Source organism: Schistosoma haematobium, chromosome 1 (genome assembly GCF_000699445.3).
Source record: "Schistosoma haematobium chromosome 1, whole genome shotgun sequence".
Taxonomy (NCBI): domain Eukaryota; kingdom Metazoa; phylum Platyhelminthes; class Trematoda; order Strigeidida; family Schistosomatidae; genus Schistosoma; species Schistosoma haematobium.
The window spans coordinates 73,249,390-73,273,774 of NC_067196.1; the positions used below are offsets into that span (position 1 = coordinate 73,249,390).

Sequence of the window (24,385 nt, forward strand, 5' to 3'; positions counted from 1 at the left end):
GATGTACGGCAAGTCAAATTAGATGCATTTTCATGTCATGGCTCTAATGTTAGTTTAGTAAGTAGACGTAGTAAAGTTAGTTCTAGGGTTACCTTAGCAGAGTTGAAAGAAAGACAGTTATTAGAAATGAGAGACTTGAAAGATAGACAAAGGAAACAACTACTGTGCTTTCAGAAAGAGTTTGGGTCGTTAAGGCTGAACGAAAGCACGTGTAGTAAGTTATCTTCTGTTTCTAACTGTGATGACAGAGAAAAGGAGCACGTTCACAGGTTTGTAAGTCCTTCTCATGACCTTAGGACAAAGTCTCTATAAAAGTCAGACCTGCTAGATTATCCGGGAACGAAGAGGAAGGAAGTGACCCTGGAATCTCTTAGTGTAGGTCTTGAACTTCCAAAGGTAGAGCTAAGTACCTTTGATGGACAACCAGCTAAATACTGGAAATTCATTAGACAATTTGATTTATATGTGGTTTCCAAGGTTGAAGACGATGGTCAACGGCTCTTGTACTTGTTACATTATTGTAAAGGCAAGGCTCGAGAGGCCATAGAGGAATGCATAATGCTTCAACCAACGTCTGGTTATCGTAGAGCGTGCGATATATTGAAACGGTTGTTCGGTAGAACACGCGAAATATGTCGGGCTTTGATGAAAGATTTAACTGAAGGTCCTGATATTGCGCATAATGACTCAGAAAGTCTATCTAGACTAGCGATAAAGATGGAAAACTGTTCTATAACCTTAGAACAAATGGATTATTCAGCGGATCTCAACTCCGTAGTGACAATAGAAAGTATAGTAAAGAAGTTACCCACGGTTTTACAGATGAGATGGGCTGAGACAGTAGGAAAGGTAACAGCAAATGGAAGAGAGCCTACTTTTTCTGAGTTAACAGAATTTGTGTCATCTAGAGCGGAAATATTGCTTAGCAGATTCGGACAGATTGCAACGGCTAGTAAACGAGTGGCAAGCAAAGTGGCCTGTTCCACACAAGGTCTGTCGTTCGGTAAAATCGTTAGCAAGTCACCTTGTGTTATATGCGGAGAAACTCATAGTGTGGATAAATGTTTCCAGTTTTCAACCTTAGCAGTCAACGATAAGTGGGCGAAAGCAAAAGAAAAGGGCTTGTGTTATTGTTGTCTTCGAAGGGACCACAGATCTATGGATTGTAAAGATCGTGTTGTGTGTACTGTCGAAGGTTGTCGGGATCGGCATCATCCATCGTTGCATAAAACCATCCGAGTTCAGAGTGGTTCGAGTGAGTGCTTAAAAGAAAGCCATTGTGGGTACACAGAGTCATTAAAAGAGGATGTGTTTCTGGGTCTGATCCCTGTACGCCTTAGAGCTGGGGACAAGGAAGTTTCTGGATATGCGTTTCTAGACAATGGCTCAGATACGACCCTAATCAAGTTAAGTACCGTACGACGTTTAGGATTATCGTCAGATGGGGCGTCGATTACCATCAAAACGGTCAACGGAAATAAGTTAAGCAGATCGACCACTAAAGCCTTTAAAGCTTACTCATTGAACGGAGACGAATGTATATGTATTGAACAGGCTGTTGTAGTAGACGATTTGCCGGTACATCGACCAAGAGTACCTGTTAAGGACAGCGCCAAGAAATGGCCTCATCTTATTGACTTACCTTGGACAGAATCAGTGGATGGTGAAGTTATGTTGCTTATTGGTTGTGACGTGCCTGAAGCGCATTGGGTCCTAGATCAAAGGTTGGGTGGAAGAAAAAGCCCATATGCTATTAGGACACTCCTAGGATGGGTTCTGTTTGGACCGGCAGGCTTTAGCAAAAACAGTAAAAGGATGGTAAATTATATTTCTCAATCTGACAACCCTGTAGAGCAGTTAAAGGAAATATATAACTACGAATTTGCTGACGTGCACTCCTCCGATAAAGCATTATCTTTAAATGACTTGAAAGAAGTTGACATAGTGGAGCGCGACACTTATTTTGACGAGGGTCATTGGATTGTCTCTTTACCTTGGAGGGTGGAGAGAAATGTAGTCTCTGGTAGCTATGATCTAGCTAGACGAAGATTAGAAAGTCTAAGACGTAGACTCACATGCAATAAGGACTTTCGGGAAAGCTACACTTGTGCCATGCAGCAGACGATTGACAAAGGGTATGCGGTTGTGGTTCCACGTATGCAACTCGATCCGAGTTATCGTCCAAAATGGTACTTGCCCCATCATGCAGTGATTAACCCCAGAAAACCAAGCAGAGTGAGAGTGGTATTGGATTGTGCCGCTAAGGTGGCTGGTAAATCCTTGAATGACCTTCTTTACCAAGGTCCAGATACTACAGCATGTTTAGTTGGGATCCTGTTACGTTTCCGCAGGGAACCGGTTGCCGTTTCCGCGGATGTGGAAGAAATGTTCATGCAAGTAAAGGTCTCGAAGCCCGATTGTGGAGCGCTACGTTTCCTTTGGTGGCCGAAGGGTGATATCGAGAAGGAACCGGTGGAGTATCAGATGACATCACATCCCTTCGGGGCAATATCCTCACCCTTCTGTGCAAACTTTGCATTGATGAAGACGGCTCAAAAGTTCTCTAGTGACTATGATAACAGCGTAGGGGAATCGGTACTGAACAACTTTTATGTGGATGATTGCCTAGTATCCTTTCCCAATGATGAAGATGCGAAAAGTTTTGTGGTACAACTAAATGAATTGATGGCTCGAGGAGGTTTCAAGTTGAAAAAATGGGTGGCTAACTCGGAAATTGTAAGGAAAGTCTTTCCGCAATCTGAGAGTATGGAAGCGATTGTTGACATGTCTCCGAATCAAGGGCCGACACATCGAGCCCTCGGGATTGAATGGGACACCACACACGATGTTTTTAATTTTCGTTTTGATCCAGGGGAAAAAACTCCGACTAGGAGAGGGATACTATCCACCATTTCATCTCTTTTCGATCCACTGGGCCTGATAGCTCCAATATACCTTCCTGTTAAACAACTCTTACAGAATCTTTGTAAAACGCGTATCGGTTGGGACCAGCCTCCGAGTGATAGTGTTGTGTCCTCGTGGAACGAATGGGTCACGTTTGTGCGGAGGCTCGGAACGATCAGTGTTCCTCGAAGCATTATAAATGAAAACAGAAAGAACTTTAAGGCGATTGGGCTGCATTTATTTTGTGACGCCTCCGAATCTGGTTACGGTGCGGTAGCTTACTCGTGGAACATCCCTAAGCACCAAGCACCATACAGCGTTCTACTCTATAGTAAGTCTAGAGTGGCACCTATAAAACAGGTGACTGTGCCTAGACTGGAACTAGCAGCGGCAGTATTGAGTGCTAGAATGGGGGAAGTTTTAAATAGGAACCTTCCTCAGGTGTTTGACAAGAGTCACTACTGGACGGATTCTATGATAGTACTGTACTATATAAAAAATACAGATAGTAGGTATTCCACCTTCGTGGCTAATCGTCTGGCCGCTATTCATCATTTAACATCTGTGGACCAGTGGGGGCACGTAGAATCCAATGAAAATCCTGCTGACTGGACATCACGAGGTATACGGAAGGAGCTAGATTTAAAGAACTGGATTGAGGGTCCTTCCTTCTTGAGGAAGAGGGAGTCTGTAGGAACACTAACGCTTATGTGCGAAAAACCCCCAGAAAATGTTGAATTTAAAAGATGTCACACGACCAACGCAGTTGCGAAAAAACATAACTTAAGTCCAATTCTGCTATATCACTCAAATTGGATAAAGCTGATTAAAGCGGTAGCATGGCTCAGAAGATACGTGACCTATATAAGTATCATGTACTCCCATCACAATGACAGATCCCTAAGTGTGGGCTATCTGTCAGTTGATGAATTGGATGCAGCTAAACACAAGGTATTAGCCTTAGTGCAAAAGGAAGTGTATGGGGAAGCAGTAAAAGTGTCTCGATGCAATGGCGTAAGCGCAACTGATATAAAAGAGCTAAAAAATCTTTCACCTACGCTAATCGATGGATTGCTTTGTGTCGGCGGACGATTAAATTACTCGGATTATCCACTCGCAATCAGACATCCGGTAATTTTACCCAGTCATCACTTCGTAACAGAACTTATTATTAGACATCATCACCACCTAGAAGGTCACACCGGGACATCACAAGTGTTAGCCACCATACGACGAAAGTATTGGATTGTTAAAGGAACCAGTGCAGTTAAACGAGTGATAGGTAGATGTGTGAGGTGTATACGCGCGAAAGCCACATTAGGCCAACAGATGATGGCACCTCTCCCCAAGTGTCGAGTGCAGCAAGGCTGGTTTTGCTTCTCCTCCGTCGGAATAGACTATTTTGGGCCGTTGATAGTTCGTCGGGGAAGAAGTGAGGAAAAAAGATATGGATGCCTGTTTACGTGTCTCCAAACACGTGCCGTACATTTGGAAGTAGCTTTCAATTTGAGTACCGATGCTTTTATAATGGCTTTAATACGTTTCATAGGAAGGAGAGGAACTCCTAAGGAAATCTATAGCGACAATGGAACTAACTTTGTCGGGGCTACTTCCGAATTACGGGCTAATATGAGTGTGTGGGACAAGCATAGAATAAACGACTTAACAGTATCAAAGGGTATACGCTGGCATTTCAACCCCCCACTAGCTAGCCATCGAGGCGGAGTTTGGGAGAGATTAATACGGTCTGTTCGGAGAATCTTACTATCTATTTCCAACGGGCAAATATTACACGATGATAGTTTGGCAACTTATTTTGTGGAGGTAGAACGAATTTTAAACAACCGCCCAATCGTTCCTGTGACGTCAGATGAAAAGGATGATTTGGCGCTCACGCCAAACACTTTGTTATTACTTAGAGACTGTGATGGTTTAGGAATGGAGTGTAGTGTTGCGGATAGGTATTCAAAGCGATGGAGACAGGTTAATTGTTTAGCCAATACCTTCTGGCGTCGATGGATAAAAGAGTACATTCCTTTACTGCAAGTGAGGCAGAAATGGTTTTGCAAACACAGAAACTTGAAAGAAGGTGATGTAGTTCTAGTGGCTAACGATGCAACTACTCGGGGCTCATGGCCAATGGGACGGGTTGATAAGTGCGAGACAGACAGAGATGGGCTGGTAAGAACAGTGATGGTGCGAATGAGAGAAGGTGTGGTAAGAAGAGATGTGCGAAAGCTCTGCCTTCTAGAGGGAGCCGAGTAATTGTAGATTGTCGCTTAGATTTATGGATGTACAGGCGTACTGTTGTAAGTCCTGTGCCTCCCATTGATATAGAGCAGTTAGTAAGGAGAGCCATGACTGAAATGTATTCTAAGGTGTCTTTGCGAAGCTGGAGGGATTTTGGGGGCCGGTGTAACGGAAAGAGAACGGTGAAAATCCCTCTGCAGCTTCTTTGTTGAACAGTATTTTCATTTATTTGTTCCTTCTCCCTTTTGTGTATTCCAACCTTTGTTTCGATCTCGTTTAACCATGTCTTTTGTTCTTCAGTCTTCCCCGTTTGAGCCTTTATTACGTGATTTTGATTAAAGACTTATTTTTGTTACCTAATTTTCTATTGCATGTTGCCGGACCATTGATAGTAAGGTTGTGTTTGACTAAGCTCAAGGTCACGGCGTGGTTTAGTTTGTGACTGTTAACCTTCTGACTGTCTGCTTGGGAGAATTGCTGCAATCCCTGCAGATAGATATTTGATCCCATCTGATTGGGAATATTTGTATTGATTCTCAGGTATCAAACCCTTTAGTATTAACTGTCTCTTTCATTGTTTAGCGCGCTACTTTGCGTTAGAGAAACTTCTGACTGTATAGCACAGGCTGTACTGTTTGAGGTGTTTTGTATTTTTGATGTAATTCGTTCTGTTTTCTTAATTAGAACCGTTTATATTGAGCACAGAGTTTGTGTTTTGATATAATATAATACGAGTATCTCAAGGACGCGTTGTGGGCTATACAGAGGAACTTGGTCTGGTCTAATCGAATAAATTTTGGGTCCGTCAGTCCGTAGTTCCAACCGAATATTGGCTGTTCGGTCGTTACACACGGTTTAAGGAAGGCTGTAAGGAATAAGCTGTGTGAACTTGTTGAGTTGTTCATTTGGACTACTCCTATTGTGACTGCAATAAAGGTTTATGAAAAACACCAAGAATTAGCTGTGGTTACCGCATGACACTAAATACTCGGCTGTTGCAACAGACTTTTACCACTGTCGAAAATGAAGATATTCTACATAAATAACGTCGGTCGAGGTGTTTTTCAAAATGAAGATGCATTATTGCAAATTCCATTGGATGATATCTCTAGTGAACCAACTACTAATAATACACCATTCGAACTGTTCAAAAGCGAACTGCTTCCGTTTGGAGTAAACCTTTCATCGGCCATATTGCAGAAATCATAGACCAAATTATCATCGGACGTGGTGGTGTCGAATCGTATCAGGATGATATCGTGGTTCATGATGAAAATATTAAGGTGCATGAAAACATCGTTTAAGGTTATTCGAACGCATTCACGGAACAAACGAGGCCGTAAACCCATTAGATTGTCAGCTTTAATTTAATCCTATCAACTGCCTATGCTTTACTGTATCGCTTTGGGTTTTAAACCTGATATGAATCGGGTAACTCAGCCGACTCAAGTACAGTTGCTTATGAATATCTCAGCACCCAGGTCGTGGGTGGATGTATTTTAATTTTACTCCAGGTTTATTCCTAACTTACATAGTTTTTATCTCTACCCTTTGACTTAGTTTCTAACAAAAGCATTTTATGGGAATGACTACACAGGGTTACAATAAGAGAATTTTGCAATTCTTAAATAGCGAGACTTTTACTGCTAGCATTTATCCAGCGTTTTATACTTGGAAGGAGCTGGAAAAATGGTTATAGTAGGTTGTTACGTCCAAGTTTTGCTCGTTCCAGTTATTGAAGTACGGACTATCGATCTACTTGCAAATTACGAACCCAAATAAACAACAAAACCAAGTTCCAATTTAGATACCAAATTTATTCGTAATTTACAAATAGTCGACCAAATGTCGTTCTAACAACAATAATTATAACAATTACAAAACAAACATTCAATTTTGTAGGTTCCCGGAGCAAAACTCCCAAATATCAAACCAAAGACAAAGAGAGCACCAAAATACCAAACCAAAGACAAACCAAAATGTCCGAAATAATGATATAAACAAACAAGTTCAAAAGTTAAGTAAAACAATTACATCCAAAAAACACAGTAAATTAATAATGTACAATAAAAGGTTTTAATCCGTCAAAAGTCTTCAGTTCTCCCGTAACACTCCCGACCAAAAGAACCTTGGTTCTTTTCACAGACAAATAAATAAACAACAAGAATCCAAGTATATGCATCACAAACAATCAACAACAAACACTCACTATACCAACAATCTCGCGATCCCTAGGACTTACACCAGTACGCCTAGGGATCCGAGTAGCTACCTAATATCTACAACTTCTAGACGCAGTTTTCTAATATCTCTTACCAAGATCCCTATGCTTGTCCGCAACTCCATCGGTCTTAACCTATCACTTTTAGGTATCACTTTCCTTACCAGACCTAATAACCATTTGTCTTTCTCTAAAAACCCAGTACATGTCGTCACCAAGTTACTCTCTCCTATGTTCATCTCTGGTTGAGTCCATTTGTGTCTAAGTTGCAACAATGAGACATATTCCTTAGACAAACGTTTCCAAAATATTTGCACCAACATAAACAACCGCAATATCAACCATCTAACAAAATGCTTCATCCTCCATAAAAGCTCATATACGTTAACGTAAACATGAATATATAAACCCATATAGAGGACCAATGCATTAATTCCTTTATTTACCGCGAACTCTTTATTCTGATTCCAAATCGTAACATTGTTGGACCCTTCTAGTTCTTTTAGAAAATGAATAACCATAACACATGGCTTCAGGCACCATTGCATATTCACACACAAACAACTATTTGAGTCCGCAGAACATAAAGCCCATCTTCCAATCATCATTGGATTTAAGGTTCGTAACGGTGAATTCGTTATCTTCACCTTGTTAATGGTATCAGACGATAACATTTCAATCTCTTTCCGAAATACTATGCGTTGGACATATAGAATTAAATCTAAACAAGCGAAATTTAACTCATCAAATCTAAGCATACCCACCTGTTGAGACAGATCAGTTCTACCAGAACGCATTGCCAGTAAATATCGCTTAAATCGGGTTAACCACGCAGCAGCCTTAAGTAATCTAGTCCAATCCGAATAATAATTAATAAGTTGATCAACAGTGGATTTTTCAGCCATTACATGCGCCGACATTGCCTTCTTTATTTTCAATAGATGAGGGTCAGGACCTTGTACATCAGCGGCAGGCCAACACTCCTTCGGCTTCTTGAGAAAACGTGGACCCTCCTCCCATACCTTGACATCATCAATGTCAAACTTGACCCCTCTGGATGCAAAGTCTGATATGTTTTCTTTAGAAGGCACGAATCTCGATTGGACCACCTTAGTAAGACTGTGAACAGTCGAAATTCGATTTGCTATGAATGTTTTAAACTGGCTTTTCTCATTTGGAATCTCTTCGTCCCATCCTAGTCCCGATTTACCTAAACGTTGACGTAACTGCTTCATGAGAAGTACAAACGGTGCTACCAATCCCAGAGGATCGTAAAGTGAGGCTACACTTGACAATATACCTCGCCTAGTGAGGGGGCGTTTCGGTATGCGAACTTTAAATTCAAACGAATCAATCGTAGTATTCCAAAATAATCCCAACGTGCGTTCCGTAGGAAGTCTCTCAAAGTCAATCTCTCTTACGGCTTCTTCTCTCTCTTCTGGATGTACTGGTTGGAGAACTTGTAAACAGTTACTTATCCACTTGGTAAGTCTAAATCCACCTTTTCTGAGGAGAGAACCAAGGGCCTTTGCCAGCTCAATTGCATCCTGTACATTATCAATGGAGGCTAAGTAGTCGTCGACGTAGAAACTCCTATCTACGACATCCTGGATATCTTCATTGAATTCTTTACCGAATATATCTACCGTCATCTTAAAGGCGAAATTAGCGCAAAAGGGTAAGGACACGGCTCCAAACGGATGAACTGTTAAACAATATTCCTTAGCCGTTCGTCTTATATCACCGTCTTCCCACCACAATAGACGAAATGCTCCCCTGTCTTGTCTCGGGATCTTTACTTGAAGAAACATCTCTTCGATATCAGCAGCTAATGCTACGTTACCTAATCTGAATCGTAGAAGTACACCAATTAAACTATTTACAGTATTCGGTCCTCTCAAAGGCTGGTCATTAAGAGAACAACCTTGATAGACAGCCGCACAATCAAAAACAATTCTCAATTTTCCAGGCCTTTTAGGGTTGATAACAAGATGATGGGGAATATACCAACAAACAGCATCATAGTCAAATCCCTCTTCACTAGCTTCAATGATGTAGCCCTTACTTAAATGTTTATTCATCACAACTTGATATTTCTCCAAAAGACTGTTATCTTTCATAAACCTCTTTCTTAAGCATTCCAGTCTGCGTCCAGCTAGTTCCAAATTATTCGGTAGTCTTGGCTTGTCATACTTCCATAGTAGACCAACTTGGAAATGACCACCCTCCAATCTAAACGAACTGCTAACTATTTCTAGAGCTTTTTTATCTTCGACAGAATATCCATTACGAAACGTATCTGTATCCTCGAACTCATGATTATATAGTCTTTCTAAATCTCGCAAAATATCATTAGTGGAACAATGACACCACTGAACTTGATGTAGAGACCTTGATACTCCCTTAGGACCTATAATCATCCAACCAAGATGAGTACGCACAGCAAACGGATGCTTCCTGCCCCCAGACGTTGTTCCAGGACCCAATGGGCATCCGGAGCATCACACCCAATCAATATTCCTACAAAATTACTTTGCAACCTCGGAAGGGTTATGTCCTTTAGATGTTTCCACCGTTTCAGTTGGAGTTCGGTTAAAGGTGCTGCATGATCGATCGGAAGTTTCTTGGTCGTGTAAACTTTGTTGATCCTTACAGAACCCCGTTCATCTAATGAAAATACCTCTAAATTTACCTCCAAGCATTCACAATTGGTAGTTCCGTTGACAGTCGCCACCCTTATCGAAGTCTCTTTACCTTTGATACCCAACTGATTAATTAATTCTTCACATACAAGAGAATTGTCCGAACCACTATCTAGAAGTGCATATGTTTCCAAACATCCTTTGGGAGCGTATAGTCTGACTGGAACGATCCCCAAACAAACCTTTGAGGAGTTCCAATCCTTAGCCAGGTTCACCACATGGTTATCAATACTATCAATATGCAATAATGAATTATGCCTAACCTTGCAATTCTCAACGTCGCACTTGATGCCTGAGTTGCATGTCATAGCTATGTGACCTTTCCTCAAACATAAGTAACATAGACCACGTTTTCTTACCTCCTGCCTCCTTTCTTTTACATTCATTTTTGCTAACCTTGGACAATCTGTCGCCTCATGATCACCTACGCAGATTTCACAACGTGATACCTTGACTGAGCTATTTGGGTCTCGTCTAATTGCATGAAAGCGTGATCTCCTATCAGCTTGGCCTTCAGAATTCTTTTTACCGAACCTTGAGTTACACTGTACTGATCTACCATAACGGGTTCGGGCAATTCTGGCCCTCTCTTCTACAAAGACCACAAATTCTTCAAAGCTCGGCTCCTTCCCATGCATCATGATATTATCGGCGACTTCCACCCACTTATTCTGCAATTCTAGTGGTAGGCATGAAACTATTACCTCCAAATTAGCCGTAGAATCAACGTCAGACATACATCTCCTTTGCTTCAACGTTATACATACATTACGCAACTTAATCGCAAAGTCAGTTAATACGTCAGCCGATCCTCCGACAGGTTTATGGTTTAATAACTCAATAATTAGTTCTCGTGCAACAAGATGTTCTTTACCAAATAAATCATACAAAATTCGTTTAGCCCTATCATAGCTCAAATGACTGGGCAAAGAAACGCAAGATTCAATTGCTGTTCTGGCATTTCCCTTGCAATAATATAACAAATACGACAACAATTGGCCCTTATCTGACAGTTTACTCTCTATAAGGCTATTAAACTGACTAATGAAACGGTAACACTGACCCGGTTGCCCATCAAAGTACATCATATCGATCTTAGGTAAAACCATGTTACTAACCATTGTATGTAACCTGTCCTTCAGTTCCTCAACCCAATCGATATTTGAGATGTTACATACCTTCCCTGGGTGATTATTACACCCAGTATCATAATCCAAATAATTTTTCACTTTAGCATTTATCCCACATTTATCTACGGGTAATCGTTCATCGTCCTCGATAGCCTTGCATTCTAGTTCAGCGATATCAACCTCTTCTTGTAGATCTAACATCTTAAGTTGCCGTTCCAATTCAATTCTTTTTTCTAAATTCCTTTTCCTCAGTAATGCTTTATCTAACTTTAATCTAGAAGTACTTAGCTGGCTAGAGGACATACTATTAAGACTAACATCATCACATTTATCATCATTAACATCAGACATACCACAAACAGCTTTAGGGATTTTACCATCCATTTCGTCATTTTCCTTCAGCCTTTTGCTCCGTGTTTCCATCGTTATCGTTGTTCCAAATAATCAATTACCAAAAAAATCTGAATTATTCCAAACGAAATCGACAAATAAGACCAGGAATTTGGATCCAAATTACTGTCCAGACTGATCCAAGGTATAAACACGGAACCAATAATTGAAGAACTTTATGTTACGTCCAAGTTTTGCTCGTTCCAGTTATTGAAGTACGGACTATCGATCTACTTGCAAATTACGAACCCAAATAAACAACAAAACCAAGTTCCAATTTAGATACCAAATTTATTCGTAATTTACAAATAGTCGACCAAATGTCGTTCTAACAACAATAATTATAACAATTACAAAACAAACATTCAATTTTGTAGGTTCCCGGAGCAAAACTCCCAAATATCAAACCAAAGACAAAGAGAGCACCAAAATACCAAACCAAAGACAAACCAAAATGTCCGAAATAATGATATAAACAAACAAGTTCAAAAGTTAAGTAAAACAATTACATCCAAAAAACACAGTAAATTAATAATGTACAATAAAAGGTTTTAATCCGTCAAAAGTCTTCAGTTCTCCCGTAACAGTAGGTTTCTACTGAGATCGTGGGGCCAGGCAATTTGAGCGTCAAGTTTTACTTTAAACACACGGACCTACAGCATTCATTACAGAATGACAAGTACTATAATACCTAAGCAAAATAAGGAGGTCAATAAATTCTTGATCTATAATGTTGTTCCGCCTACTTTTCCTCTGCTCCACTCTCATGGAAATGTCGGTTTGACTGACCTATTAGATAGACAAATGTCATTTTGGTTTGATAATAATAACAATAATTTATTCTCAAATAAGTCTGTTACACGAAGCATGCCACTTTACAGGCAAGATCGAATAGTTACAGAAGATACAGTCTTCACTGTTGTGTGTTACTCAGTTACGTTGATATGTCATAAGGTACACTGATTACAGAATTATGGTAGATAACACTTCTCACATCTGAATGTATACAACACCAGTAAGACTCGTATATGACAGTTGGTCCCTGTTGAATGTTACTTTATATCTTTCACTCATATTGAATATATTGTTCCATCTCCAGCCTGAATGTGTTCTCCATCATATATTGGCAATTGTTACGATGCCATGAATCAGTGTAGACAACCATGTGGCTTCCACGTAAGATCTCATAGACTAGGCAGTTACATTATGACAAATCCGCAGTTTTAGGATCAGGTCTATTATTAGAACAGTTCTAATATCATAGAAGACCATAATTCTACACACCCACAGAAGCATATTAGAAGGGGAATAACACAGGCTGTAGGCATCCTGTCCTTACTACACAAATCCTTAAGCCATTTTGAAAACCGTCCGGCAATACCATGATTTTCTAACTTCAATAGCAGTCCTTGAAATTACCTTGAAGTTACCCGGGTCACTGAAGTCTTATAGGATGGATGTATGCTATATTTCATTTAACTTCTAAGATGTACTTCATTATGCTTTTATCATATTGTATCTGCATGGATGTAGTTAGTCATGCTTTTATGATGAAGAGCTGGACCTTCACTGGAAAGCAATGTGTCAGGATTAATGCAGGTTCACCAACCTACTATCCTCATTACTGAAGACTGAAATGGGTAAAAATTGAGCACTTAACTTATCTAGTTGATGGCTTATTAATACTTATTCTACTTTACACTATATCTTCAGTATAAATGTTCCTTCACCCACACCCATAGTTTAGATTCCATTCAATATTCTCAGAAAATTTCGTCATAAGCACTCCATATCGATTGTCGTAAGCGATTCTTAGGGTTACATTAAGAATAATCACTCACAGGTCTCAGCCATCATTCGGCTTTTGTGAAATTTGTAAAATATAAGACAATGATAAAATCACAGGGAATTGAGGGTTTTCATATGACCAACAAACATATTAGGTTTAACTATGCACAAGTTAGTCTGGGAACTACGACCTCGTGACACACATAGTCCCAACTCCTAACCCCACGATTCATAAGGCTTTACCTAGATGCCCCTAAACTCTGACACCTAGCTGTGATAATTTTCACCTCGAAACCTATAAACCCTAGCTTTCAACTCTAATACTTTTGACTTTAACGTAATAATCGTTATAGTTTATTCGTCGAGAAAATCATTATCCAATCTTTCTGAAATACAAAATGTATTCAAAATCATGATGCCAATCAATGGAATTTTAAAAGCAAAATTTTAAAACTGTACTAATATTCAGTGAAGACTTTCTTACTGTTTATTTGTCGCTCAAGGCTCTCGGAATCGGGTAGGATTACGGAGCTTATATTTGTAAAAGGTATTTGGTTTCAATTGCACAGAGTTTTGCAAATGTAGCTGTGTAATGTCATATCCTGGATATTTAGTCGTTCTTACTACCGGTGGTATTACTACTATCTCTGTTTTTTTTTCAGTCTTCAAAGGTAGAGGCGAGCTAGTGGCCCTTATTAATTCTCGTGATTTTCCGGTTCTGAGAAAATCCATCCTTCAAAACAGTTTTTGATAGAGTTCTGGTAAAGAATTCCAACAATTTACGACTCAGTGCATGACGTAAAACTCTAAACGTAAACGATTTGATCTCGGTTTTAGAACTTTCTTAGGATACCCTTTCAAATGATCAGTCCTAGGTGGAAGAAACAAATCAGACAATATTAATGCAAGCGCTTACTCAGTGAGCGTTACACCAGTATTAGTTCACCTCTCAACATGCGGTAAGATGGCGCAACTAAATTGGGGTGTATCAATCTGTCTTCATAAGGTAGGTCAGAAAGACCTTTCACTATTTTTACTCCTGACTGTTGGACCACTTCAATTATATCTGCTTCATATTTAAAACAAGGACTGTCTAATTGTCTTATTCTGAGTGAGGCTCCACATACATTGAGTGTAATAACGTAAATATTTTTTCAACTAAAGTACGAAATGACTTGCAAATACTCCGTATGATCCGAAAGTTTCCAAAACTGACTGTATTATACTTACTCGTAGTTCTAAAGTCATGTCTACTTATGATTTCCCGATTTTCACAATCCAGAATTCACGGAATAGCATCCCGTTTGTCGTTTATTTATGCAAATCATCCCAGTGATCGGTTCGCATTACCATACTCTTGCTAGAATTCACTTCTAAGGACCACCTATTTCAGTGCTCATTCATTGTATTCAAATCTTCCCGTAATCGTGTCTTATCAGTCACACTTTATCGGTTTCCAGACTTTAATGTTACCCACAAACTAGACGGTTTTGAAACTCTAGATAAGTCATCTATGTAAATTGAAAAAGAACAGGATCTCAGATTTTCCCTTGAAGAATTCAATAATAAGGCATTTACTTCTCTCACCGGTTTTCTTCTTTCTCTGAGCAAGTCATTTATCCAATATCTCACTCTACGATTGATGTCAAAGCTTTCCAGTTTTAATTTAAGACTTAGGTGAAGTTTTATCGGTTTTATTTAGATCAGCAAGAACTATCTACTGAAATATTCTTGTCTTCCTTCGTAGTTTTGTCTTCTCTTGTAATGTGAAGATTAGTGAGATATCGAAAACCTATCCTAAAATCTTGTCGTCAATTTCCGTTCGTGTTGTTGTGTGAATCAGGTTCTATGTTGATTGTGATTGACTGACCTACTACTGAAATACACCAACTTCTACTGCTCATTTAAATGGTTTTTCTGCTGACCTCAACTATTCAGACTAAATAATTTCAGTGATTTTCTCGCAATATCTTCCTCAGTTTAACAAAAAAATGGAAATTTCAGTGTAAGAAAAAAGGAGAAATGGGGAAGTTAAGCGATATTTTCTTTCTGCCCGGTTATTTATACATTATTTTTCATTAATTATAATTTTTCTACAAACTCATTACCTTTACAATACGCTTTGTGAAAGACGTGATGCATGGTGTTTGTGTCATATAATAACAATGTTTACAGTGGGTCTATACTAAAATAAAGAAAATAATATACAAATGATTTATTCAAAGCTACCCGGCTTCTATCATTTGCATATGCGTCTCCTATCTAGAGAAAATTTTAAAACGAAAAAATACAATTGTTTGTCGTAGCATCTCTTAAATGCTTAGTACAGCAATACTGCTGGAAATAATATCACGGATACTACTAGAAACTTAGTTGATTCTGTCAGAATACTACCAAGCAACTGAAATTTTAAATTGGAACAGTAAACGGGATTTTTAAAAATGGAATTGACCATCTATGTCATACATAGTATAATGACTTCAGTTTTTTAACCTGTTAACAGTCTGAAAAATCTCAACGTTGATCATAAAAGTATGGTTTAGTTGATGATATAACAAGTCTTAACCTCTCATTTTTGGTCCAAAAAAGTATTACGTGGTACAGGCTAATCATCATCTCATATCTTGTCAGGTTGTAAAACCAAAGGTTGGTGATGGGAGATTTAGTGATTGCTCAAAGAATTATATAAATAGTTCCCAATGCTGGTGTAATAATACTGTACACTACAGGTTTCAATTAAGATGGTTTCCGCAGTTTTTCTCCCATCCAAAACGTAAAAATTAATGACGCAGATTTACTCGAATACCTCTAGATGGATGGTTTTCGTAGGTATTTAGTTCCACTATGTTGTGGTGCAGCCATAGGTGAGTGTTACCTAGTGGGATATCAGCTATAACTCTAACGACAAATTCGATACAACATGCAATAGCACTATTCTCCTTTAGCTCTAGTTACTCCTAAAAACAATTCTTAAAGAAGTTTATCGGGAAAGACCGGAGGAGATTGCATTTATATTCATTTAAATTAGATAATGTATCGATCAAGTTCAATGACTATTAACTGAGCGGCCGTCATTTGAATGCAAAATAACAAGTAATTTACTAGTACACTGAAAGGCCTTGGAACCCAATAAGCTAGCTTCATACGAAATAAATCAACATAAATGGTAATGCATCGAAAACTGATGAACATAATTCACTTTGAATCAACATATGAGTGTTAAAATTGTCTCCTTCCCAAATGTCGTATTTGGGAACTTAGCACCCCTAATAGTGAGAAGAGTCCACTCTCTCAAAATCCCCTCGAATACTCACGGAACTATAGCTCCTGGCATCGAAGTCCTACTCACTGGCTTGTTGCTCGTTTGCTTCTCTGCATTCAGCTTGTGCCTTGACTTCCTCTGTTCCCGTTTGACTGTTGTTAGTTGCTGTCTTCTTGTCTCTCCTTTCTTGAATCTTGTCCAGGGTTTTGACGGAGATCCATTCCTCGTGACGGTACCTCTTGCGACCCAGAACCTCCTCACATGTTGAAGTTAGTACTTCTTTGATCCTTTTCCATTTGTTCTCCATAATAGTTTCTTGTTTGAGTAGATCCTGTAAGGCTTGGGACCTGTTGTTGATTGTTATCTTGAATTGGTTGAGTTTGTTGGTATCTCGTAGGAAGGCTGTATTGAACCTTCGTAATACTGTTTCTCCAGCTGTCCAATGTTTCTTTAGCTTCATTTTCATCTTGGCACCTATAATCATTTTGTTGGAGGCACATCAATTTGCAAATCTCTCACCATTCTCGTTCCTTGCTTCCAGTCAATCTATGTCGTCCTATATCTTCATACGCGGTGTTGTTCATCTCGGCTTTCATCATCAGGCGTCATAAGTCCTCCTTGGTCTAATTTGTTTATCCTGGTTTGCGTATTTTTAGCAAGGTTGTTTTTCACGGGAGGGGGTTGCTGACCCCATTCCAAACCCTCCTCCTTCACCCGGGCTTGGGACCGGCAGTAACCCTAGAAAAGCTACAGGCGGAGTTGCAACTCATTTACATATATGATAAGTGCTAATTGAAGAGTAGATGTAAGCATCGTTATATCATCTGGTACTTAATCATACTTTCATGACCTAAAATTTCTCTATCAATATATTTAAAAAAAACATAAGTTACTGGACTAAACTAAATAACTTTTTCTACAAATATAATGTCTTTTTAATATTTTCCATATATTCAGGGTCCATTTATTTTGAAACAATTCGTTCAAGCCTGAACGAAAGTTCACATAAATTAATAATATAGTTCGATTACTGGGATCAAATAGAATATATGTGTGAGGGAACGTTGAAACTGAAGATTTAAGGGTAGTTAGAATAAGTGTTAATAAACCATCAGCTTGATAATTTAAGTACTCAACTTTCACGTCATGTGTCACTAATATGTACTTTAATCCATCTATGCGATTACTTTTTTAGTTAATTTCTTTCATACAATATTCAGGATGTACTATCCTTAAATTGGTGGATTATTTTTTTACTCCTTTCCATTACGTCATTTGTTCGTCTTAAAAGTAAGTAGGTATTACATTCTCTAAACTATAAACGTATGAATATTTACTGTACTCCCATTGGTCAAGTGGGTTTTCCACCATTAAATCACTGGTTCAAAACCTGCTCCATACATTTCATTTATGTAGCTTGGTAGTTGTATTCTTTAGCCCTCTTAGGCAAAACATCGTCATACCCAATGCAGAACCTGGCATATATATATGCATCAATACAAGTTGCCGCACTATATCAACATAGCAAGGTCCTAGAGTAGCGGTGAGTATTAGTATTCGTGGGAGCTAAGAAGATTAGACTCAGAGAATATAATTCGAGAAGAAAATGCGTATTAGTCATATAGGTAAACTTTCAAAATAATTAAGAAACTTAATATCTAAGGGGAGACAAAGAGTGAATGAACTTGGCCCATCGAGAATGATTGTGAGCCATTTCATCCAGTGTCTTGTAACCATCGCTTACGATAATCATGCAGACTCCAACCTGGTATTCTGAACTTTTCTAAATGGCTCATTTCGATAGCCACTAACTTTACAGACTGATGCTGCGTTTTGGTTCAGTCGGACTTGACTTGGTTCTAACCTCCTACACCATCTATCATTCCCCATCTAGGTAAGCGGTGGCTGGATATACTCGATAAATGTCCAAACCGTCCCATTTGTTGGAAATTCGCTATATCATCAACTAATTTTCCACATTTATCTAACATAAGCATTTGTCATTTAGTAGTCTCAACATACTCCAGTAATGTTTTAAAGGCATCTATGACTAAATACTATTAACCAATGAATATCCTCTATTTTTAAAAGCTTTCACGACTACACAGTAAAACAGCGTACTGCTGAGTGGCGCACTAGTTCTTTGGTTGGCAAACATACATCTCGCCTACACCACAGATGGTGCAAGTTAGCAAAGGCAAGCGAGCTTCATGAATTCGTGCCAAAATTTCATCAGACATCAATCCATGAAGGCTGATTAGACTTCCAAGCTAAGTGTATTTGCTGATGCTCTCAGCTACTTCACCCCCTGTCATTGGTTTAGGCACTGATGCAGAATAGTCCTAAAGCAACATCTTACATTTGAAGAGATAGGAATACATCTAGTGCATGCTAGCACTGTTGCTCAAGAGTAACGGAGGAATGAATTTTTCCGATCCTCACTAAGCAGGATTGTCATATCCATATTCTAAGTCAATAAATAAATCTCCCAGTAAATGATCAATTCTTGAAAATAAAATGATGACAGCATCCTCTCTAAAAGAATGAGTATGAGGAAATCAAATAAAAAATTGTGGAAGCCAACAAACCTGACGAACATCATCCAATGTTATCGATTCTGATGATAGTTTGCCATAAACTGTGACCCGACCGGTGATATTCGAGTAGAGCTCGTATATGGCTAATGTATTTCTTCAGTACCCTTTACAATGGCAGGCTTTGCTATAAAACCTGTCAGTTTACAGAATCGAACACCGCCCGGAGGTCAAGAAATAAAACAGGTTGGGAGTCACTAGGTATGTCTGTAATCCAGGAACTAACAAAGAGTGAATATTTGGTTTACACATCCACGTCCAGGTCTAAAGCCACCCAGCCTGGTTTTCCTGGGTTCGCTCTTCATGAGCTCTGATTGTGGCATCAGATTATTATTAAGGCTAGTATATTAGTCACATAGATTCTTTTGTGTTTATCACTAGGACATATCCATAATTTCTTATGAACCTGAACGATCGGCGATTGAGATCAGTCAGATGGGATTACTTCCATTTCTCAAACTCTTGCTAGTATCACGATAAACTTAGATGCTAAAACTGGACTACACCTTTGCATATCTTCTGGGTTAATCCATCTTAATCCAGCCAATGAGCTGCTACTTTATGGAAGCCATACATAATTTCCTATAGTATGGTTTAGTTTTAATTACAATGTGCCTGTTTAAATGAATTTCTCTATGGGAATCATGCTGACAATATCTTTTCAGTCCACGTTATGATGCACGTTGTTTATACTGTAGCATGAAGTTTTTCACTGGTTTACTGTGAACTAGTGATTCTGTTATTAACATTCATGATTGCTGTTCATTTTAGATTTCTGTTAACTCGGATTATGGCGGATTGCCTACTGAAAATACCATTGAAATACCATTAAGGGGAGGTGACGAAATAATTGAACTTGACACAGACCAGTTGCCCGATGGTGAAGAAGTGCTCAACATATTAAATCAAGAAAAAGCTCCCTTGCAAATTTGGATCACTGTTGCTATTGCTTACTATAAAAAGAAATTATACGATGATTTTGAAAAAGTTCTTGAGGAAGCATATCTAAATGCAGCTGATCTTCAACCATATCATGATAGCGACTTGGTTCGATTGCTAGATATGCTTGCTAATTATTATGGTCGTAAAGCTTACAAGTACGAGTAATTACTTGGCAAAAACTATCTTCTTTTTTATTGAATTCGCTAAACGCTTGTTAATCTGCAATATTTTCAACACTTCTGACACTGTTTTCTCTCTAACATTTAATTTTCAGGTTATTTTTATCTATGTATTATTACATTTTTAACAATTTAGTTACATTCCTGAACGAAAAAATATGGTTTAACTAGGGTTTCACAGCATCGTTAATGAATTTTTAATTAGTTCAAATGTCAAAGTTTTATTTTGAAATGGTGGAGAAGATTTGTAGCTCAAGTGGATGATTTTAGGGGAGTTTTATTTTCCTACTTGTATTTAAGTCATCTCCAATGAAACTTTATGAGCAACAAAATAAGTACTGTTAAAACGGACAAATGTACAGATTTGTGTTAGAATGACTATCTTATCATCTTAGATATTGAATCAATACCGTTCACTAAAGACCAATTCAATGAATCACGATACTTGATTATATGAACTCCAAGTCTCATCAACTATCAGAAACCATATATAGACAACAACGACATTACATTATCAAACAGTACAAAAAAGTTAACAAGTATGGTCAAAGTGGAATATTAGTTAAATCAGTTTTAGATATAGGATAGTCTCTTATATTCAGTGTAGCCGGATATATATGTCTTCACACATCAACTAATCATGGATTACTTTGATCGACACAAGCTTATATTATTTAATTTGCTTTTGTATATTGTAATTCTGATCACAATACAATCCCAGATCAACAGATATGTTCATTGTATGGTATTGAATGAAAGGAAATGATTTTCCAAAAAATATCAGAAAATCTTCTAAAATTATGGATTAGGGGTACTAATTTTCAGAGCGTTTGTTTATACGCGTAATGCGAGATATATAGGGCATATGTTTCTTGTTGCTTAAATTGAATAATTAATTATTCTACAATTTTCATTTTCAGTCTTGGATTATCTATTGCGTTGTTAACAGACAAATAATTCATAGTTGTACTATCTTGACTGAGTAGTTTTTTCAAATGTTAATAGCAGCTTTAATTCATATACTCAACCAATAGGATAGTAATTCATTTTTTGACGTACACTTGACTAAGATCTAGAGATCAGACATCTAATCCATTTCAATAATTTTAGCAAGCCTATTCAGTTGTCGTAATAATCATATTTTATGAAGGAATTATCTATTGATATATATGGAAACAAGTATTTAAAAAGTTTATTTTTGTATAATTTACAGAGAAAAAAGCAAGGATAAAAAGAACCAATTAATTGCTCAAGCAACTAGACTTTTTACGTCAGCTGATCGAATTGATATGTACGATCAAAAGCATCTATTGGGCCGAGCGTTCTTCTTTATCTACGAAGGTGAAAATTGGAGTCAAGCTGATAGTCAATTAAATTTTGTTTTAAATCAAGGTGCTCCGAGTGTACCAGCTTATCTAGGCAAAGCATGTATTGCATTTAATAAAAAAGAATATAGAAATGCTTTGGGATTTTATCGTAAAGCATTACGATTACAGCCAAATTGTCCAGCTACTGTTCGACTTGGAATGGGTCATTGTTTTTTTCGATTGGGCAATATGGAAAAAGCCCGTTTAGCGTTTAAACGAGCTCTGGATTTAGATCCAGAATGTGTTGGTGCATTAGTTGGATTAGCTGTGTTGGATCTTAATGAAAAAACTCAAGTAAAGTTCTTTTTTTTGTCACATTTATATTGTTGTGTAAATTATTTGACCAGTCGGGGCTTACAACACATCGGTGCTCTTTTTTGTAAGGTAGAAGATAATTTCACTCTTAATTTGTGGAACTATGTAAAATCAAAATGACTGTTTTTTGTGAGTCATTTACGTTTTGACCATAGGTAGAGTAAATGGTGAAGTTCTTGTCTTCGTTTTAACCTTCTCCTCCCAAAAGAGTATATGCATTACGCATTATAAACAGTTTCAATTAGGCAGTTTTCTATAGTCTGAAAATCGTAGTTATGAAATGTAGGTACGGGTTACCACGTTTATTGTCTGATAGAAACTCACTTTTATTTTACTGAAATAATACTTATTTTATTGAGTAGTTGAATTATAAATAGTTAGAACAAGTTTTAATAAAGTATGTCCCATCATTTACTTGGTGGTTTATTGATTAAAACATCTTAACTTCTGACCATTGAATCACAGATTTGAACTTGACTCCACCTTCGGTTTATTAAACACTTGCATAGTCTTCCCATTATCTTCATACAAAAATATCGTAGCTCAAAGCCAAGTGCACATATTGTACTAGGTGGACTGATTTACACTAGTATAACAATTTGAGTTGGTTATATGAGCGGCTGACTGCTTATTTCATATATTGAATAAAATTTGTTAATCCTTGTCTTAATTATAGTGCACTGTTATTGGTCATTACTAATAAAAAATTGTTAGAATTGAATGCTTTTATGTTGCTACTATAAAGATCCTAACGACAACATAATCGATTTTTTGTGTGACTTCAACATACCACACAGACAATAAACTTGTTTTACAACAAATTCTGTGAGCCACACAACAGTGTTTAATAAGCGGTCAAATCTATCCATTAATCCATATTTAAGCACAGTTTTTGTACTTCATACAGTTGTCGTAGGAATTCTCAAGGTATTGCGTTCTTCCATCTGGGATGATATGATCGTGTGAAGCTTTCATTCTCTTTCTAGACACACACTTCGAGAGATGTGAGGTATTAAAAATGCTTTACAAGTAATTGAGGCAAGCAGTCATAGGAAGACGAATCTATGGTGTACATTTTGCGCGTGAGGCGAAATTTAGATTGTTATGACCGAGAAGTAGAATGTTAGTCGAGATTTGAACGCTGTGATATGGTTTGAGTGAGTAATGGCACAAGATCATATTTTTGACTTAAGCAGACGAATGATTAGAAATCATAGACAAGACCACTAGTCAAAGGAACTTTTTTCATGGAATGAAATAACATGCTTATTTGCAGAATACGAACACAAGATGAACATGATAAAATGGTCATAAGTGATTAGGGGGAATTAACTTTTAGGTCATTCATTATTCTTCAGGCGATTAAGGACAGTCTATTAGGTCTAATTTTGGAGCATCGTGTTACCGTCCCCACGAAATATTGTGGAATCATCCTGTGACAACATTGGTGTTGTGTGTGTTCAGTTTTATTTCAAATAATGTTTCCATCTCTTCCGATTGCCATCGCTTCATTGATATGGACTGAGAGATAATTCATTTCGACTCTTCCTCTCCCTCTGTAAAATAAAGACTTGTCTCACTATTTAATTGGATAACGATCCGAACACATGAAGGCTTCGTGTGTTATAACTAAAAACGTCAATGGTTCTCATGATATTGTTTAATGCGTGACTTGTGGGGGTTGATCTGGCATGTAAAGTTTTTTAAATTAAAGAACTTCATGTACGCCTCATGAGCTACGTCATATTGGCTGCACATATAAATAACCAAAGTGTTTCTAATTAAAATACCGACAAAGATCTCCCATCAATGACCCCATCGTTATTAAGCGTTCTACGTTAGTCTTTTTTATTATTTATTTAATCTTAACGACTAATTTTAATTCAAATTAAATTTTCTATTAAAAGAAAATATTCATCAAAGCATTCATTTCAACCACGTGTTACGTAACATATAAGTAAGTAGGGAAAGTTTGTTTATCAAATTTCACTTCCTATATGACTAAAGTTAATATCGAAGCATAGATAACTACAATTATTACTAATTTTATTTTGTGGTCGTGTGATATTTCGATGTAACTGAGTTAATCATTCAGTTTTAATTAATAATTGAGTAAGTAACTATGGTCGCGTCTTGTGGATGTTTTGGATTTATTTTGATTCATTTGCTAATAAATATGCGTAGAATTTAGTAGATTATAAATTACAGTACAGTGATATGTAACATAAGGTACAGTTTACAAGACCAGTTACCTTATTATTCTACTAAATAGAGTATAATTTAACCAATGAAAACCAACTTAGACTATTTATTGTGAAATATTTTCGAATCAAAGTATCGT

The 24,385-nt window shown here is 37.7% G+C and overlaps 2 protein-coding genes across 2 annotated transcripts in view; one reads left to right on the forward strand and one right to left on the reverse strand.

The window, feature by feature from the left end:
- Positions 1-6,956: 6,956 nt before the first annotated feature.
- MS3_00002079 (uncharacterized protein) lies at positions 6,957-8,535 on the reverse strand (the record flags this gene model as incomplete). Its single annotated transcript, XM_051209644.1, has 1 exon — positions 6,957-8,535. A coding segment is annotated over one exon (1,113 nt), but the record flags the coding sequence as incomplete, so codon positions are not given.
- Positions 8,536-13,008: 4,473 nt separating this feature from the next.
- Positions 13,009-24,385, forward strand: part of CTR9 (protein required for normal CLN1 and CLN2 G1 cyclin expression) — a 40,890-nt gene continuing 29,513 nt past the window's right edge. The window contains exons 1-3 of the mRNA XM_051209645.1: positions 13,009-13,056; positions 20,013-20,338; positions 21,576-22,023. Of these exons, the coding sequence (XP_051075101.1) occupies positions 21,652-22,023 (372 nt within the window). The 5' untranslated portion in view covers positions 13,009-13,056; positions 20,013-20,338; positions 21,576-21,651. The remainder of the gene's footprint in view (positions 13,057-20,012; positions 20,339-21,575; positions 22,024-24,385) is intronic.